Here is a 21,390-nt window from a genome sequence, read left to right as displayed (position 1 = left end):
GGCGGGAGACTGAGGGAGCGACAATGAGTAGATCGTCTAGATAGGGTACTATGCAGATCCCCTGAAGACGGATGAATATAATGGCTTCTGTCATGATCTTTGTAAAGACTCTGGGAGCTGAGGCGATTCCGAAGGGAAGGGAGTTGAACTGGTAGTGTACTATCTCCCGATCCTGAGATATTGCGAATCTTAGGTACTTCCGGAATTCTGGATGGATTGGGACGTGGTAATAAGCGTCCCTCAGATCCACTGTAGCCATCGCCCAGTCCTGTCCTATCAGAGGGATCGCTGTTTTGACCGACTCCATCTTGAACCTCCTGTAGGTTATTACTTGATTCAGGGGTTTCAAGTTGATTATTATTCGGTGCTTCCCCGAAGGTTTCTTGATCAGAAACAGGTGGGAATAGTGTCCTCTGCCAATTTCTTGCTGAGGTACTGGGGAAATTACTCCTTCCTGGAGTAAGTTCTGGAGGCCGGAAAGGAATGCGCCCTGAGGGCTGAGACTCTGCAATGAGGTTATCCTTATGTGATGAGGGGGAGTGCTCTCGAACTCTAATTTTAGTCCATTCTGGATAGTGTCGAGTACCCACTGGTTCGACTAAATGGACCTCCACTGGTTGATGAAGCTCGAGAGACGCCCCCCAACGCCCTGGGCGTAGTCACTGTTTGTCCGGGGTCTGCTGGGACTGGGGAACCAGGATGTTCCTACCCTTCCCTCCTTTAGGATAGCTCCAGCGTCCTGTTTTGCCTTTCCCTTTGAATTCCCGTTGGAAGGGTTGCTCTTTTGAGGGACGAAAAAAACGTTTTTTCGGATTTCTCTGTTCCGGAAGCGCTTTCTTCTTGTCTGTTGCTTTATCCAGAATATCATCTAGGGCCTGCCCGAACAGATAGCGGCCCTGAAAGGGAATGGCACAGAGTTTTGTTTTGGACGTTATATCCCCACTCCAAGACTTGAGCCATAGAGCTCTTCTGGCTGAGTTAGAGAGAACTGCCGACTTGGCAGCCACTCTTACGGACTCTGCCGAAGCATCGGCAAGGAAGCCCGTAGCTTTTTGGAGAAGCGGGAGAGAATCTAAGATTACTTCTCTAGATGTTCCCTGGGTAAGGTGGTCTTCCAGCGTGCGGAGCCAACGAAATAGGGATCTAGCCACGCAGGTGGACGCAACGTTTGTTTTAAGGAGATTGGTAGAAGTCTCCCACGATCTTCTTAGTAAACTCTCCATCTTGCGGTCCATAAGGTCTCTGAGTTGGGAAGAATCCTCGAAAGGGAGGGTCGTCTTTTTTGACACTAGAGACCTGCACGTCTACTTTAGGAGTATCCCACAGGGAGACATCTCCATCGAGAGAAAAACGATTTTTAAGCTCAGAGGGAACAGTAAGACCCTTTTCAGGTGATTCCCATTCATGAAGGATGAGACTGTACATTCTCATGTACAGGAAACCCCTTTAATTTTTTAGGTTTTAACCCACCGAACATCTCATCCTGCACTGATGGCTTCTCCTCCTCCTCCTCGACACCCATTGTCCCCCTGACCATACCAATTAACTCCTGTATGTCCTCTGAGGCAAAGTAATATTTTTTACTCTCCTCTTTGGGGGTGGAAGTGGAGCCCTCATTCTCCCACAAATCCTCTGAGCCGGAGGAATGAAGTTCACCAGAATCTGAATCAGAAGTAACCGTTGCCATCTTCCTTTTTTTAGGAGGAGGTGGCGGAGGTAACAGAGACTGGGAAAGGGCCGATACCGAGGACTGAACTTCCTGTTTAATGAGGGATTTAATGCTCTCAAACAAGGATGGCTGTTCTGAGCGAATTATTTCGTCAGTGCAGGGCTGGCACAGTCTCTTCTTGTAAGAAGAAGGTAGCTTTGATGCACAAACACCACATTTTCGATCTTCCGATTCTGTCTTGGAAGATCTGTCCTTCCTAGGGGCAGAGGCCTTGTCTCCCTAAAAAAGAGAGAGAAGGGGGACTAAGTATATGGCACCCTAAGGAATACAGGGATAGAGGGACCTTAACCCACTACTCACGGTAGGAGGGAGGACGCAGGGCTCGGCAGAAGCAGAGATAGATCTGTCACCCTCCATGGTCAGTCAGTACTGTAGTCCAGTCAGTCAGACAGGGGGCCTTACCTGGAGGTGACTACCAGGGTTAAATACCGTGGAAGCTGCGTCCGATCTTGTGCTCCTCCTCCCGGTCTCAGGCGTAGGGGAAAGACCGCTATGCCGCCATCAACTGTAGTCCGACGCGCGTGCGTTCCACCGCTGGAACGCACAAGCCGTGAACCGGAAGTTCGGGTACTTCCGGTTCGCGCGTCCACCGTTTCCGGCCATGAGGAGAGGAGGAAATGCCGGGGAGCCGCGCGGGGACCCCGGCCGCACCACACCGCTCCGCTTTACTCCCGAAGGAGCGCGGGAGGAGCGGAGAAAGGGTCCCGAGTCCGCACCATGTGGGGAGACGGGAGCAGCGCCGCAGGGAGGAGACACATCCCGACCCAGGCTGCCCGGCTAGGTAAGACCTGAGTGCTCCGATCGCCGGCCACGGCAGCACTACCGCAGGACCTCTTCATGCCCCATAGGGGACAGGAAAAACACTGGAGGTGGCAGGAAGGGGAGGGTATTTAACCTCTTTGTGTTTCCTGTCCCCCATTAGGGCGGGGAGACATCCTCCAGTACCGCTGTCGTGGAAGGTGACTGGAGAAATACCCTGTATGTGGCTGCACAGTACTGCTTAGCCCCGCGGTGAGACTTGGGTGGGAAAGGGCGTTATTTCCCTCCCAGAAAACAAGTTTTCCTAGAATAGTCTGTAGACTCCATACACAGAGACCCTAAGAGCAGAATCACCCTCTCAAGTGACCCCATTTTAGAAATTATACCCCGCCGGGAATTTATCTACAGATGTAGTGATGATTTGACATTATACAAATGTTTTTCAGAAACAAGCAGTAGTGGATGTTGCTGAGTGAAAATTGCAAATAAGCCAATGTATTGCCCCTCAAAAAAAGCAAGAGCAATGTATTTCAAATGCGCTGCTGATTCCAATATCTCAAAACAAGATGGTTAGTGGTTGTCCCGAGGAAGAAGTCGTTAACGACTTTGAAAAGTACCAACAATAAACCACTTTAAATTAACCATCTTGTCTTCGGATCTTGGATTCAGCAGCAATCCTTCTATCAGGAATACCTGGGAAGACCCTATTGCGCTTTGCACATTTCTTTCAGTTGTAGCGCCCAGTACACTGCAGCGCCCAGTACACTGCAGCGCCCAGTACATTGCAGTGCCCAGCCTGTGCTTAGTGAGACATACACCTGTAAATTAGGTGGGCTCTCGTCGCTACAGAAATGCCAAACATGTGGATGTTAAATGTGGTTTAGGGACACTGAGGCTCAGAATGGAAGGTGTCTTTTGGATTCAGTCTGAATCACGCACTTTATAGATTTATACGGAAACCCCGATGTAAGCGCTCAGCGCAGAGTAAATGTGAGCTGAGCCTTGCTGCAGTCTTTGGGAGGCAGAATTAACACAACAGCAGCAGGTGAAGAATTGGTTTGATTTTTATGCCATTCCTCGTGCGTTAGAAGGGATTAAATGACTATTTTTCGGGTCGGTGTGATTACAGCGATACCAGATTTATATGCTTTTTTTCTATTTCGCTGCTGTCACACATTAAAAGACGTGTTTTTTTGTTGCAAAAACAAGTTTTTGCATCCCTATATATTGAAAGCTATAATATTTCCATATTTTGGCCCTGAGTTATGTGAGGTCTTGTTGTTTTGTGGGAGATGACGTTTTTATTTGTACCATTTTCGGGCACATAACATTTTTTGATTGTTATATATTCTGATTTTTGAGAGACTTAATGAACAAAAAAAACAGCAATTAAGGAAAAAATTTTTGTTGTTTTTTATGCAGTTCAGCGTGTGGTAAAATTGATAAGGCAGCTTTATTCTTCAGGTCAGTACAATTACACTGATATCCCTTTTCTATAATTTTTTAGGGATTGCTGCTTTTACACAAAAACTATTTTAAAGAATAAAAATATTTTTGCATTGCTTTATTCTAAGAGCCATAACTCTTAGGCAATGTGCACACATTGCGGATTCGTATGCGGACTTTTCCACACAGAATCTGAAAAATCCCCAGGTAAAACGTCGTATGTTTTACCTGCAGCTTTACCACATTTTTTGTAGGGATTTCACCTGCGTTTTTACACCTGCGGATTCCTATTAAGGAATAGGTGTGGAACGCTGCGGAATCCGCACAAAGAATTGACATGCTGCAGAAAATAAACCGCAGCAAATCTGCGCAGAATTTTCCGCAGCATGTGCACAGCGGATTTGGTTTTCCATAGCTTTACATGGTACTGTAAAATGCATGGAAAACAGCTGCAGATCTGCAGCCAAATCCGCAACGTGTGCACATACCTTTTTTTTTTTCTCTGTATGCCGGTTTGTTTTTTTGCTGGACAAGATGACGTTTTCATCTATACCATTATTATTTACATTCATCTTTTTAATTGCGTTTTATTCCGCTTTTTGATTGGTGGTATGATGAAAAAGCATCACATTTTTTGCCTCGTTTTTATTTATTTTTCTTACGGTGTTCATTGAAGGGATTAACTAGTGACAGCTTTATAGGTCGGGTCATTACGGAAGTGGCGATACCAAATGTGTACATTTTTATTTGTTTATTTTACGTTAAAATACTTATTTATGGTTACAATATATTTATTTTTTATTACTATTTGTGATTTTTAATAATTTTACATTTTTTTTTACGGTTTTACTTTATGGGACATTCACCTTTAGCAGTCTGAGCACTGGTGTAAAGCACTACAATGCATTATAACTGTCAGAGCTACACTGGCACAAGCTTGGTCTAACAAGCTTGCCGTAACCCTTTGACCTGCATGCAGTCATGACGACCTTAGGCCCTCAACAATCAAGCCCTGGCAATGATGTTGTGGGGCGCACCGATCGTTGGGGAGAGGGAGCCCCTTCCATCTCTTCCAAATGCTGCGATTGCACGTGTACAGAGCCTGTGCCTGCAAACTCAACAAGGCATTTTCTATACGTCCAAGATCGGGAAGTCCTTCCCAACCAGGACGTATGGCTGTGTCTAAGGTCGTGAAGAGGTTAAAGAACAGCGGTAGAACGGGGGGCATAAACTAACATAGGCCCCAGGTAAGAGACATATTACCACGATGAGACCCAGGATAAGGGACATACCGTATATACCAGGACAGGGGTTACATATACCAGGATGGAGGATATTACATAATTATAGCAGGATGGGGGGCCTCCAAATCTTGAACTGGGGCCCATTGGACTCTAGCTACGTCACTGCATACCGATCTTGCAGCAAATGCTGCTAAACACTGACCAAAGCAAAGGCGGGAGCATCACCGCTGCAGCCAATCATCACCTGACCTGATCAGGAAGTACAGAGACTGGCAGGGCATCTGGGCTACATTGAAATGTGAGAGGACCGTCAGCAGTAAGCTGGGGCTGCAGTCACTCCCACTGCTTCCTTGTCTGCCCTGAAGCGTCATTGGGGCAGCGCTGCAGTTACTTACCACATCTTCTGTCACATGTCGTGTCAGTGAACAAGGCGACGGGGCCAGAAGCAGTCTGGACGGAAATTAAAGCAGCGTCAGAGAAGCTGCGGGGAGTGACAGCAGCCCCAGCATCCTGATGACTGTAAAGCATGCTGCGAGATTCAAACAAATCCTCAGTAGACAAGAAGTATTAGAGGGAACGGTAGAGAGTTTTCTAATTGATAAACATTAGAAAAGTAGATAGATTATTAGTTAGACACATAGTAAGGAATTCACTTAGTTTTGGACAATCCTTTTAAAAGGGAACCTGACAGATGGCACATGCTGCCTGATCCACAGGCAGGCAGTATGTATCAGGTGCTGGCTGTACGATCTCAGCCAGGTATACTTGACTCTGAAACGCTGTTACATGTCAGAGTAAAACAGAGACTGCTCTGTGCTGTAGACTAGTCGGACAGGAGGATCCCCGGAGGCTTCTTCCCGCCCGCTGCCCTGGACTGATGCCTCTACCAGTAGGGGCAAACATGGAGGGAAGTGAGTGGGGATCCGCCTGTCCGACTAGTGTCCAGCACCTATTAAACTAGGCTTTTCTATGAAAATCCTGCAGCCGGTGTCTGACACCTGCTGTCCGTGGATCAGGTAGGATGTACCAGCTGTCAGATTCCCTTTAACACCAAATCTGCTACTATAACTTTCACTATTGTAATAGTACCTGGTTCCCCTTGCTCGGGCCTCAGCTTATCTTGTGAACCACTAAACCTTTTTTTATTGCACTGCAGGGTATTAAGCTTTCTTATATTAAAAGGAATGTACCCTTTTTATTTTTTTTAACCAGTAAATTGTCTTTCATGCAACTCCCCTCAAAAACAAAAGGTGTTGTCATTGTGGGGTGGTAATGGCTTGGTCCTGTGTGACGATGCACTGATGGAGCTTTCCTTTCTGCACACATCTACGTACAGGCCATTCACAGGTTCCTACAGACTTGTTCAATGTGCAAGTAGCCCATGTGTTTCTGGTACAAGCCACTCACCCCTGACACACTCACCTCTTCTCTGATGGTTTTCATGAAGGGGAATATGGCCTTCACATTGGTGGCTATCCTCAGCATGTTGTAGCATTGCTCCACAAATACTTGCTTGGATGGGTTTACCTTCAATTGAAGTTTACTCCAAATAAAAATTAAATCCCTGCAAACAAGAACACAGATTAGCTAAATATATAGCTAGTAAAGTACAGAATGTGGATACAGGTCATCTAAGAATCAAGAATGGGACAATTGCAAATTTTCGGTAATAGAAAGCCTGCAGCGGCCAAAACAAACCTCAAATTGTGCGGTTTACAGAATGTGCTGCAGATTTCACGACATCCATTGCAAAAGGTGAAATCCACAGTGAAAATCTTCAGCATACACTAACGTGTGGACTGTACCACAAGCAAAGTTGCACAATGGAGATTTTTTTCTGAAGCACATGGATGAGAATGTTTGGAAAAAATTTTTTAACAAGAAAAAAAGTTGTATATTCCATGCATGCGAAGATGCCCTAGAGGTATATCCAACGTGCTGAGGCATATGTAAAAAGCCCTCACTCCTTCAAGCATTTCTTACTTCATAACGTGCTATTGTGACAGGTTTATGAACCGAGCTCAGGAGCACAGCCTGCTCTGCAAAGGGCAGGTGGCGGCTGTATCATTCTAACAGCAGCTACCGGAGCTAGCTCTGATCGCTCCTGGATGGGAAATCCGTGTGGGTGCCCATGGGCTTTGAGAGATGAAAGGTTTTGCATTTCTAGTCCGGAACCTGCTGAATGACTGTCTTGGCTATCTTACAGCTCCTGTAAAAAGTTCATGCTGAGCTGCGGGTGACTGAAAAGCCAGCATCTTCCCCTACTACGGCTTTAATATAAGCTCATAGAGGGGATATTCTCCTGTGCCAGCACCGAGACGTGATATAAGCATCCATTACAGTGATGTGCATGAACGCACAAGGCCCACGCCGATTGGACACAGGCATTTTTACAAAGGATTTGAGCAGTGCAACTCCGCGATCACAAGATCTCTGGAAACGGCTGAGATCTGCAGAGGTTTAGAGGCTGAAGAGGAAGTAGTGTTCCCCATTCCTGGCTTCTTTTTGGCCACTTACCAAAGACAGTACATTTTCCCAGTTTGCAGCTGTGTGATAAGGAAAGCTTCGCTCAGCTGTAATGCCAACGCCGTTTTACCTTCCTTTTCAATATTGCAGATAATTTTAACTCCGTCGCTGCAATCTATTCTTAGTACGTGCTGGAAAAGTAGAAACGCAGGTTTGAAATAATCAGACAGGTGAATTATCTTTCCTAAGATATAGAATTGTATTACACTGTAAACCCGCGTCTTTCCTAACTTAACACATTACAACAGATCAGGATCTAACAAAACAGAATATTATTATTATTATTATACATTTTTATAGCGCCATTTATTCCATGGCACTTTACATGTGAATACAGGGCAAATATAGACAAATACATTAAACATGAGCAAAAAACAAGGCACACAGGTACATAAGGAGGGAGGACCCTGCCCGCGAAGGCTCACAGTCTGCAGGGGATGGGTGAGGATACACTAGGAGAGGGTAGAGCTGGTTGTGCGGCGATTCAGTAGGTTGAGGATCACTGCAGGCTGTAGGCTTGTTGGAAGAGGTGAGTCTTCAGGTTCTTTTTGAAGGTTTCTATGGTAAGCGAGAGTCTGATGTGTTGGGGTAGAGAGTTCCAGAGTATGGGGCAAGCACGGGAGAAGTCTTGTATGCGGTTGTGGGAAGAAGAGATGAGAGGGGAGTAGAGAAGGAGATCATGAGACAATCGAAGGTTGAGTGTAGGTAGGTACCGGGAGACCGTGTTACAGATCTATGGAGGAGACAGGTTGTGGATGGCTTTGTATGTTATTGTGAGGGTTTTGAACTGTAGCCTCTGGGCGATAGGAAGCCAGCGAAAAGCTTGGCAGAGAGGATATGATGGGGAATAGCAGGGAGACAGGTAGATTAGTCGGGCAGCATAGTGTAGGATGGATTGGAGAGATGCCAGAGAGCTAGAGGAGAGTCCAGAGAGTAGGAGGTTGCAGTAGTCAAGGCAGGAGATGATAATGGCATGCACTAGTGTTTTTGTGGTGTCGCCGTCAAGGAATGCGCGGGCGGGAAATATTTTTGAGTTTGAGACGGCAGGAGGAGGCAAGGGCTTCGATATGTGGCTTGAAAGAGAGGGCAGAGTCGAGGATCACCCCGAGGCACCTGGCGTGTGTGACTGGGGAAAGTGAGCAGCCATTGACATTGATGGATAGGTCTAGTGGAGGGGTAGAGTGAGATGGGGGAAAGATGATGAATTCTGTTTTGTCATTGTTCAGTTGTAGAAAGCGAGCAGAAAAGAAGGCTGAAATAGACAGTGCGGGATTTAGGTCAGTAAGGAGGTGAGGTCAGGTCCGGATAGGTAGATCTGGGTGTCATCAGCGTAGAGATGGTACTGCACGCAGTGGGATTCTATGAGCTGTCCAAGGCCGAAGGTGTAGATGGAGAAGAGTAGGGGTCCTAGAACAGAGCCTTGGGGAACACCGACTGACAAGGGGCGAAGTGAGGAGGTGGTGTGGGGGAGGGAGACACAATGTTCGGTCTGTCAGATATGACGAGATCCAGGATAGGGCCAAGTCTGATGTCAAGAGATGAGAGGATTTGTAGCAAAAGGGAGTGGTCCACAGTGTCAAAGGCAGAAGACAGGTCCAGGAAAAGGAGGACAGAGTGGTGTCGCTTGCTCCTGGCAGTTAGTAGGTCATTGGTGACTTTCGTTAGGGCAGTTTCAGTTGAGTGATGGGGACGGAAGCCAGGACTGTAACAGGTCAAAGAGGGAGCAAGAGGTGAGGTGGGAGTACAGTTCAAGATAGACATGTTGCTCCAGTAATTTGGAGGCATAAGGGAGAAGAGATATCGGGCGATAGCTAGACACAGAGGATGGGTCGAGGGAAGGCTTTTTGAGGATGGGTATGACCTTGGCATGCTTGAAGGATGACAGGAAGACACCTGTGATAACTTACTGATTGATGGCAGTCTGACCTCTGGAATCTGCACCGGGTCAGCAGAATAGGGCACTTTTAGCCAGGGCTGTGGAGTCGTGGAATCAGAGCCCATTTTGGTGGAGTCGGTGTCATGGAAATTGATGAGCTGGAGGTTTGGCTTACCAACTCCACAGCCCTGATTTTATCCCCCAATTAGTGTGGAGCAGAAGTGCACATTGTTGACCGCTGCTCCATTTATTCTCTATGGGGCAGCCAACCATTGTGCTCGGCTTTTTTCTGGTGGTCCCATAGAACAGTGTTCCCCAACTCCAGTCCTCAAGGCCCACCAACAGGTCATGTCTTCAGGATTTTCTTTGTATTGCACAGGTGATGGAATTATTGCCTGTGCAGGTGATGCAATTACCACTTAGGCAATACTGAGGAAACATGACCTGTTGGTGGGCCTTGAGGACTGGAGTTGGGAACACTGCCATAAAAAATTAATGGAGATGAATTCTGTCATCCTGACCTGCAGATCCACACTGTAACAGGGATAAAAAAAGTGTCCCATATGGGGTAAAAATGCCATTCTTCCGATCGGTGCAGGTCCCAGTATCCAGGCCCCGATCAGCGCATTATCAGCAATCCTTTGGATAAATAATAACTTGTTTTTACCGGACAAACTCTTTAAATATACATAATTTAACACATAGGACTATTCACTACAAAGCTATGGAGTATCCTCTGCCATACCATAAACCCTGGTAATATAGGCCTATTTACACAAAATGTAAAGCACAAACCTCAGGAAGCAGCTTGTCCGTTAGTCGGGTCATATGCAGACATGTAAAGTAGGCCTGATGATAATACAGATTCTTACTGACGTCAGGATGGCTCAGGCAGGTTGTTATTAGCGCGACTGCTTCTGAAATACGTTCGCAGGCGATGAGGTATCTCACTCGAAACTCAAAGAACAGCTGGTTCTCTGACCGCAAGTATCGGTCCACTAAGAAGGGGAAAAGATGACCACTCTCAGCTTGTGTGCAACATGTCATTATTTAGGCAGCGATCACAAAGTGTTCGGGAGCAGCCGCCTTCCACGGATAACCTGTTCTTGCAATGAATCTCTGTATATAAGTACAGGAAACTCACCGATATCTTGAGGTTCAGATTTCCCTTTGAGGATAGCTTGTAATACTGGATCTTCCCAGGGACCTCCATCCTTAATAACGCATGTAACTAGTCTCAAGTCTACGCTGTCATAGTGGATAAGGAGGTCATGGCATTCCTGAAAATCAAAAATCATAAATAACCAAATGGACGTTTATACGGTGGCGAGTCAGAGCGGAGAGCCGCCAATATCCTCGTCTGCCGCCTGTTCATGCACTGCACACCACATCATACAGCTAGATACAGATAGCAGCCGGTCACTGGTGATTAGTGGGGCCAGACCAGTGGCGATCAGCAGATCATTGACCGGCTACCAGGAAAGGAACAAGCACTTCAACGAGAACGCGAGTACAAAGTTACAGCAGCACAGCAGCCAGCCATCATTACCTGGACTGAACCCAGGATGTCTTTCAGAGGAGCCTCATAAAATTCATCTTTTCCAAAAAACAGCAGCAACTCAAACAGACTCCTGAAATAAAACAGCAATGAACTGGGATTAAGGCCAGAACAAGCAAAATGCGTCAATAATTAGCTTACAGACACTAATCACACAGAACCAGGTAACAAATCGGACTGGATTATGTCACTGTAGGGAGCACATCGTCCCCAACTTTGAATTATAATTCCTGCACCTGTGGTCTCCCCACAGATCGGGTCACACAGGTTTGGATCTGACTTATGTTTTTCTTCACAGATGGGAATAGTAATCCGACTGACAAAGGAGTTTTGTTACAAAATAAGACGCTCTTGCAAAACTAAATAAAAATAGTATAAATATTTTCTTTATCTATTACTTTCCTCTGCAAGGGGCACCGATGTTGTATCAGACCCCGTAGGACTCCACTGCCATGCAGATTAGCATTCATATGCATAAATGAATATATATATATATATATATATATATATATATATATATATATATATATATATATATATATATATATATATATATATATATATACACTGTGTTCCAAATTATTATGCAAATTGGATTTAAGTGTCAAAGATTTAATTGTTTTGTTTTTCAAATAAACTCATGGATGGTATTGTGTCTCAGGGCTCAATGGATCACTGAAATCAATTTTAAACACATATGATAATTAGTTTTCCAGGTAATTCTAATTAAAGGAAAACTACTTAAAAATTATGTTCCACATTATTAAGCAGGCCACAAGTTTCAAGTAATAAGGGAACTAAAAAGGATCTCTCTGCTGCTGAAAAGCATTAAATAGTGCAATGCCTTGGACAAGGTATGAAAACATTAGATATTCGACGAAAACTTAAAAGTGGTCATCATACTGTGAAGAGATTTGTGACTGAAACAGAGGACAGAGTTCATGCACATAAAGGCATAATGAGGAAGGTTTCTGCCAGACAAATTCATGGGATTAAGAGAGCAGCTGCCAAAATACCATTACAAAGCAGCAGTTATTTGAAGCTGCTGGTGCCTCTGGAACCTCAAGGTGTAGGATCCTTCAAAGGCTTGCTGTGGTGCATAAACCTAATATTCAGCCACCCTTCAACAGTGTTCAGAAGCAGAAATGTTTAAAGTGGGCCCAGACATACATGAACACTAATTTCCAAATAGTCTTGTTTACTGATGAGTGTCAAGCAACCCTGGATGGTCCAGATGGATGGAGTAGTGGATGGTGGGTGGATGGCCACCATGTCCCAACAAGGCTGCGACGTCAGAAAGGAGGTGGAGGAGTTACATTTTGGGCCAGAATCATGGGGAAACAGATGGTAGGACGCTTTAAGGTTCCTGAAGGTGTGAAAATGACCTCTGCAAAGTATTTAGAGTTTCTGACTGACAACTTTCTTCCATGGTCTAAAAATCAGTAACGGGCCTTCAGGAGCAAAATCATCTTCATGCATGACAATGTACCATCTCATGCTGCAAAGAATACCTCTGAGTCATTGGCTGCTATGGGCATAAAAGGAGATAAACTCATGGTGTGGCCACCATCTTCCCCTGACCTCAACCCTATAGAGGACCTTTGGAGTATCATCAAGCAAAAGATCTATGAGGGTGGGAGACAGTTCACATCAAAACAGCGGCTCTGGGAGGCTATTCTGACTTCATGCAAAGAAATACAAGCAGAAACTCTCCAAAAACTCACAAGATCAAGGGATGCAAGAATTGTGAAGGTGATATCAAAGAAGGGTTCTTGTGTTAACATGTAACTTGGCCTGTTAGGGTGTTTTGGAGTTAAATAGCTTTTTTGTTCAGTGAATGTGACCTCCTAATGCTGCAGATTCCACAAATGAGCATTTTCAGTTCTTTAAAACATATCAAATGTTTAGAAATTCTACTGTGCCTAATAATTTGCAACAGTGCATTTTGAGTTTTTATTCATTTTGGAGATTATACTGTTATCATTGGGAGGTTTCTTCAATAAAATTCGACGTATAATCTAATAGGTGATGACTTTTATTAGACTGTGTCATTTGCACCGACCATTTAGGAAAATCTGAGAAAAATATAATTTGCATAATAAGTTGGAACACAGTGTATATATAATTTTACACACAAACACATAGTCATGGCCGAAAGTATTTATGCAAAAAAAACAAAAAAGAAACAAACATGTCACTCTAGCGGTTTTGTGAACATGGATGTAAATTTTTTTTTTTATGTAGAAGTATCCAGACAAAATTAGCATGTTTTGGTCAAAGCCTGACCATCAGTCACCTAAACAGAAGAAACACTGTAGAGCACAGCGCAGGGTGAAGCTGTGCGTCATCCACTACGGTGCATAAAAAGTGCTGACTGATGACGGTCAGGTTTTGACTGAAACTGTTGGTTAAGCAACCTAAGGAATAAGCATAAGAATTCCAAACTATGAAGAGAACCCTGAAGTGGTTAAAAGAAGTGACATAAAAAGGAACTTGCGCACAACAATGTTGTTTGGCATTGCTATACACCATGTTAATTTCTTGTGGCTCTTTTTTTCAGGTAGAATTCGCCTGAAAAAGACGCTGTGTGCACATGACTGAAGGGTATGTTTCCACGTTCAGGAAATGCTGCGTGTTTGACTCTGCATAGAGACGAGGCGTCAAACACGCAGCGTCCAGATGTTACAGCATAGTGGAGGGGATTTAATGAAATCCCGTCTCCACTATGCGCTCGTAACACGCATCCGGCGGCCCTGCGATTCCGGACATGCGGCTCGTCTTTTTAGATCGCAGCATGTCCGTTTACCTTGCGGCGACGCTGCGCCGCGGCAAGGTATAACACAGGGCCCTATCTGTGGGGTGCGATGATTCCGGATGTGTGCAATGAACACATCCGGCATCATCGCATCTCCAGAAAGGGGCGGAGCGAGTTCGCCGCTCCGTCAAAACCGCCGGCCATCCTGAACGTGGACACGTACCCTTAAAGGGGCTTAACCTCTGTCCCTCGCCTGCAGTTTGTGTTAAAAAATGGAGCTGAGCTCGGGTGAACTTCAGTGCTGCAGACAATAACAGACACCAGCAGCAGCGGAGACTCTGCACTGGACCTGGGAAGGGCATGTAAAGAAAAATTTGCAGGCAGGAATTTCCAAAACTAGAAAACCCTTCAAGGCTTGTACTTACAAAGCGAGTCTGCTCAGCACATCCTGGACGTGTTCACACTCCGGTGGGAAGGAGACGCTGGCAGATGTGAAGCAACATAGTGCGGTCTGCAGCACTTGGAGCTGTGGGAGTGGGACTTGCCACCGCGCAGTATAATCTTCAACAACCTGGTGAAGTAAGGAAAAAACACGTCAGCGAATAACTACAATGCCTGAACTGTACAGCGAGATGCCAAAACGGGAACATGGCAGGCGGCATTACTGTCATATAGAGAAAAAAAAAAGCTCACTCCCTTTAAGGATTCCCTAGCCGACCGAGATCATTAGGATCACCAACCCTCAGTGCACCAGGGCCTGACGTCTCCCCGGACAGAGGGTAATAAGCAGGGATTGGGGCAGTGGACTATTTATAAAAATTGTTTATCATTCCTGCTATCCAGTAAACAAAAACCATGAATGAACACAAAGGCCGTGTCCACAGTCAGAAAGCTCCAGTCCCCGGGCAGTTTGTTATTGACATAAATAAGCAAAACCTACCTTTCTCACGGTCCCCCGGTCCAGTGCAGAGCCTCTGCCACTGCTCCCGCTATCTATTGGCTTCGGCCCAAAAATTAGCTCAGCGGATTTGCAAAAAACTGCGTGCGATATCAGATCCCGGGTATTGCAGCGAGGCTTGGTGGTGCACCCAGTGGGGAGTAAAGTGCAGGGTGTTTTTTTTTTTTTCATAAACTGCACCCAGGAACCTGTATTCTTGAAAAGAGGACAAGTCCTTTAAGACTACGTTCCCATGATAAACTTTTGGTGAGTACTTGATGTTGCAGATTTCCAGCACCATTAAGTAAAATAGGTTATTTGCACTTTTTTTCCGAAAATAAGTGTAAAAAGACTCACCAAAGCTCAGCATGGGAACATAGCCTAAAAGGAGGAAAAGCCTGCTAATAGAGTCCAGGCGGTCTCTACAGACCATGAACAAGGCCCTGACGCTGTCAGTGACAGGCTCGATACATCATCACCCAAACGTCAGCACAGCAGCGGAGAAGAATGCACTGACTGGCTGCGCGGAGGCACAAAGGGGCTGAAAAACATCATGTGACAACATCCCAGCCGAGGGCCACGCACGGCAGCTGGGGCACGCCGCCGAGGGACGCGCACGGCAGCTTGGGGCACGCCGCCGAGGGACGCGCACGGCAGCTTGGGGCACGCCGCCGAGGGACGCGCACGGCAGCTTGGGGCACGCCGCCGAGGGACGCGCACGGCAGCTTGGGGCACGCCGCCGAGGGACGCGCACGGCAGCTTGGGGCACGCCGCCGAGGGACGCGCACGGCAGCTTGGGGCACGCCGCCGAGGGACGCGCACGGCAGCTTGGGGCACGCCGCCGAGGGACGCGCACGGCAGCTTGGGGCACGCCGCCGAGGGACGCGCACGGCAGCTTGGGGCACGCCGCCGAGGGACGCGCACGGCAGCTTGGGGCACGCCGCCGAGGGACGCGCACGGCAGCTTGGGGCACGCCGCCGAGGGACGCGCACGGCAGCTTGGGGCACGCCGCCGAGGGACGCGCACGGCAGCTTGGGGCACGCCGCCGAGGGACGCGCACGGCAGCTTGGGGCACGCCGCCGAGGGACGCGCACGGCAGCTTGGGGCACGCCGCCGAGGGACGCGCACGGCAGCTTGGGGCACGCCGCGAGGGACGCGCACGGCAGCTTGGGGCACGCCGCCGAGGGACGCGCACGGCAGCTTGGGGCACGCCGCCGAGGGACGCGCACGGCAGCTTGGGGCACGCCGCCGAGGGACGCGCACGGCAGCTTGGGGCACGCCGCCGAGGGACGCGCACGGCAGCTTGGGGCACGCCGCCGAGGGACGCGCACGGCAGCTTGGGGCACGCCGCCGAGGGACGCGCACGGCAGCTTGGGGCACGCCGCCGAGGGACGCGCACGGCAGCTGGGGCACGCCGCCGAGGGACGCGCACGGCAGCTGAGGCACGCCGCCGAGGGACGCGCACGGCAGCTGGGGCACGCCGCCGAGGGACGCGCACGGCAGCTGGGGCACGCCGCCGAGGGACGCGCACGGCAGCTGGGGGGGGGGGGGTGCGGCGCACAGAGAAGAGTTGGATGTCACCGGGAAGGCACAGCTGGGCATCACACAGAAGTGGCAGCGCAGAGGTGGAAATAAAACTGGTGCAACCAGTGCAGCCACCCAGAGGTACAGGAGGTTAGGGGGATCCACTATAACCTCCAAAGCAGGAGGATCTGTTGGACCCGTACACACACTGTACGCCACACATTCATACACACCCAGGGCCCACACACTGTCCACACACACACCGTTCACACACACCCAGGGTCCACACACTACTGTCCACACACACACACTACTGTACGCACACACCCAGGGTACACACACTACTGTACGCGCGCACACACACACAGGGTCCACACACTACTGTACGCACGCGCACACACACCCCCCCCCAGGGTCCACACACTACTGTACACGCACGCGCGCGCACGCACACACACACACACACACACACACACACACACACACACACACACACACACACACACAGGGTCCACACACTACTGTACACGCGCGCCCACACACACACACACACACAGGGTCCACACACTACTATACGCGCACACGCACACCCAGGGTCCACACACTACTGTACACGCACGCGCGCGCACGCACACACACACCCCCACGGTCCACACACTACTGTACGCGCACACACACCCAGGGTCCACACACTACTGTGCATGCGCGCGCACACACACACACTACTGTACGCACGCACACACACACACACCCAGGGTCCACACACTACTGTACACGCGCGCGCACACAGACCCAGGGTCCACACACTACTGTACGCGCACGCACACACACCCAGGGTCCACACACTACTGTACGCGCACGCACACACAGACACCCAGGTTCCACACACTACTGTACGCGCACGCACACACACACCCAGGGTCCACACACTACTGTGCGCGCACACACACACACAGGGTCCACACACTACTGTACGCGTGTGCGCGCGCACACACACACACACCCAGGGTCCACACACTACTGTACGCGCGCATACACACGCACACACCCAGGGTCCACACACTACTATATATACACACACACACACACCCAGGGTCCACACACCACTGTGTGCGCGCGCGCACACACACACACACACACGGTCCACACACTACTGTACACACACACACACACACACACCCAGGGTCCACACACTACTGCGCGCGCGCGCGCGCACACACACACACACACCCAGGGTCCACACACTACTATATGCGCGCGCACACACACACACCCAGGGTCCACACACTACTGTGCGCACGCACACACACCCACCCAGGGTCCACACACTACTGTACACGCGCGCGCGCACACACACCCCCCCAGGGTCCACACACTACTGTGCGCGCGCGCGCACGCACACACACACACACAGGGTCCACACACTACTGTACGCGCGCGCGCACACACACACACACACACCCCCAGGGTCCACACTACTGTACGCGCGCATACACACGCACACACCCAGGGTCCACACACTACTATACACACACACCCAGGGTCCACACACCACTGTGTGTGCGCGCGCACACACACACACACAGGGTCCACACACTACTGTACGCGCGCACACACACACCCAGGGTCCACACACTACTGTACGCGCGCACACACACACACCCAGGGTCCACACACTACTGTGTGCGCGCGCGCACACACACACACACACCCCCATGGTCCACACACTACTGTACGCGCACACACCCAGGGTCCACACACTACTGTACGTGTACGCGCACACCACTGTACGCACGCGCGCACACACACAGGGTCCACACACTACTGTACGCACGCACACACACCCACCCAGGGTCCACACACTACTGTACACGCGCGCACACACCCCCCCAGGGTCCACACACTACTGTGCGTGCGCGCACACACACACACACCCAGGGTCCACACACTACTGTACGCGCACGCACACACAGGGTCCACACACTACTGTACGCGCACGCACACACAGGGTCCACACACTACTGTACGCGCCCCACACACACACACCTAGGGTCCACACACTACTGTACCCGCACACACCTAGGGTCCACACACTACTGTACCCGCACACACCCAGGGTCCACACACTACTGTACGTGTACGCGCACACCACTGTACGCACGCGCGCACACACACAGGGTCCACACACTACTGTACGCACGCACACACACCCACCCAGGGTCCACACACTACTGTACACGCGCGCACACACCCCCCCAGGGTCCACACACTACTGTGCGCGCGCGCACACACACACACACACACACACCCAGGGTCCACACTACTATACGCGCACATACACACGCACACACCTAGGGTCCACACACTACTGTACGCGCACACACACACCCAGGGTCCACACACTACTGTACGCGCACACACACACCCAGGGTCCACACACTACTGTACGCGCACACACACACCCAGGGTCCACACACTACTGTACGCGCGCACACACACACCCAGGGTCCACACACTACTGTACGCGCACACACACACACACCCCCAGGGTCCACACACTACTGTGTGCGCGCGCACACACACACACACGGTCCACACTACTGTACACACACAGGGTCCACACACTACTGTACGCGCACACACACACCCAGGGTCCACACACTACTGTACGCACGCGCACACACAGGGTCCACAAACTACTGTACGCGCGCACACACAGGGTCCACACACTACTGTACGCACGCACAGGGTCCACACACTACTGTACGCACGCGCACACACACACACACACCCAGGGTCCACACACACTACTGTACGCGAACGCGCACGCACACACAGGGTCCACACACTACTGTACGTGCACGCACACACCACTGTACGTGCGCACACCCCCCCCCCCCCCCCACTGTACGCACACACACACGGTCCACACACTACTGTACGCGCGGGCACACACCCAGGGTCCACACTACTGTACGCGCCCCCCCCCCCCCCCCCAGGGTCCACACACTACTGTGCGTGCGCGCACACACACACACACACCCAGGGTCCACACACTACTGTACGCGCACGCACACACAGGGTCCACACACTACTGTACGCGCACGCACACACAGGGTCCACACACTACTGTACGCGCCCCACACACACACACCTAGGGTCCACACACTACTGTACCCGCACACACCTAGGGTCCACACACTACTGTACCCGCACACACCCAGGGTCCACACACTACTGTACACGCACACACCCAGGGTCCACACACTACTGTACACGCACACACCCAGGGTCCACACACTACTGTACACGCACACACCCAGGGTCCACACTACTGTACACGCACACACCCAGGGTCCACACTACTGTACACGCGCACACCCAGGGTCCACACTACTGTACACGCGCACACCCAGGGTCCACACACTACTGTACGCACGCACACCCAGGGTCCACACACTACTGTACGCACGCACACCCAGGGTCCACACACTACTGTACGCACACCCAGGGTCTACACACTACTGTACCCGCGCACACCCAGGGTCTACACACTACTGTACCCGCACACACCCAGGGTCCACACACTACTGTACGCGCACACACCCAGGGTCCACACACTACTGTACGCACGCACACCCAGGGTCCACACACTAATGTACCCGCACACACCCAGGGTCCACACACTACTGTACCCGCACACACCCAGGGTCCACACACTACTGTACGCGCACACACCCAGGGTCCACACACTACTGTACGCACGCACGCACACCCAGGGTCCACACACTAATGTACCCGCACACACCCAGGGTCCACACACTACTGTACACAGACACATACACCCAGGGTCCACAGACTGTACACACACATACATACTGTATACAAACATACACACACCCAAGGCCCACACACTGTACCCACACGCACATTCACACCCAGGGCCCACACTGTCCACACTGTCCACACACACACACACACACACAGGGCCGACACACTGTTCACATACACCCAAGGCCCACACTGTATACAAAAACACTAACACACCCAGGGCCCACACTGTCCACACACACACACAGGGCCGACACACTGTTCACATACACCCAAGGCCCACACTGTATACAAAAACACTAACACACCCAGGGCCCACACTGTCCACACACACACACACACACACACACACACACACACAGGGCCGACACACTGTTCACATACACCCAAGGCCCACACTGTATACAAAAACACTAACACACCCAGGGCCCACGCACTGCACACACACAGCGGCCTCCTCTTTGTCAGGCAGGTCAGCCCTGTACATAGTGCTGGTGGGGACGTGCAGTAATTGCTCCGATCAGGGCGGTCGTTACTGGAGCACACAGGCCACACACTGCACAGGAGACGAGTCCTGCTCTCAGCCCGGTCGCCCTCACCTCGCAGAAGCGGCGGCAGTACTCCCGGCTGCCCGAGCCGCCGGCTCCCAGCGTCCTCAGTTCTTCATCGGCCGCAGCTTCCAGCTCTTCTATCAGCCTCTCCGACTCCTGATCACTCTCGTCTTCCGCCATGCTGCTGTGCCCGACCTGCGCGTACAGCAACCGCCGGGGAACCGCCCCCTCCTTTTCCTGCCCCGCCCATCCCGCCGCCGTAGTGGTCAGATACAACGTCAATCAAATTGAATAGGCGGGGCTGTTTGCCAATAGTCGGATGCTGATTGGATAGACTCTATATCCGTCAACAGTCTGTCTCCGGAAGCGATGACGTAAAATTCGGCCGCCGGTGATTGGCTGAGCTGGTCGGTTGTCATTAGTACAATGTAGGCTGTTCTGTCCTGTCATATAAAGTGTCAGGACTCAGGGCGACGCAGACGCAGGAGTGTGTGTATGTAATAATAATAATAATAATGTACAGTATGTATGCATGTCCGGGATTGGCATCTGCACCGTCGCAGCTACAGCCACAAAATTTTGCACAGTCACACGTCTGGACCCCGAGAGCGTCATAGGCTATATTGTGAGGTGAAATTTTAACCCCGCATGTTC

At 50.2% G+C, this 21,390-nt stretch overlaps 1 protein-coding gene across 1 annotated transcript in view; it reads right to left on the bottom strand.

The window, feature by feature from the left end:
* ZNF654 (zinc finger protein 654) overlaps positions 1-20,947 on the bottom strand; it is a 34,070-nt gene extending 13,123 nt beyond the window's left edge. Inside the window, exons 1-7 of the mRNA XM_069760977.1 lie at positions 20,785-20,947; positions 14,319-14,464; positions 11,130-11,211; positions 10,725-10,860; positions 10,376-10,578; positions 7,696-7,835; positions 6,601-6,742 (exon numbers count right to left, since the gene is read on the bottom strand). Coding sequence (XP_069617078.1) covers positions 6,601-6,742; positions 7,696-7,835; positions 10,376-10,578; positions 10,725-10,860; positions 11,130-11,211; positions 14,319-14,464; positions 20,785-20,916 — 981 coding nt within the window. The 5' untranslated portion in view covers positions 20,917-20,947. The remainder of the gene's footprint in view (positions 1-6,600; positions 6,743-7,695; positions 7,836-10,375; positions 10,579-10,724; positions 10,861-11,129; positions 11,212-14,318; positions 14,465-20,784) is intronic.
* Between the last annotated feature and the right edge of the window lie 443 nt (positions 20,948-21,390).

Source organism: Ranitomeya imitator, chromosome 3, assembly GCF_032444005.1.
Source record: "Ranitomeya imitator isolate aRanImi1 chromosome 3, aRanImi1.pri, whole genome shotgun sequence".
In the NCBI taxonomy this organism is placed as follows: domain Eukaryota; kingdom Metazoa; phylum Chordata; class Amphibia; order Anura; family Dendrobatidae; genus Ranitomeya; species Ranitomeya imitator.
This window is presented reverse-complemented; position numbering and strand designations above follow the sequence as displayed.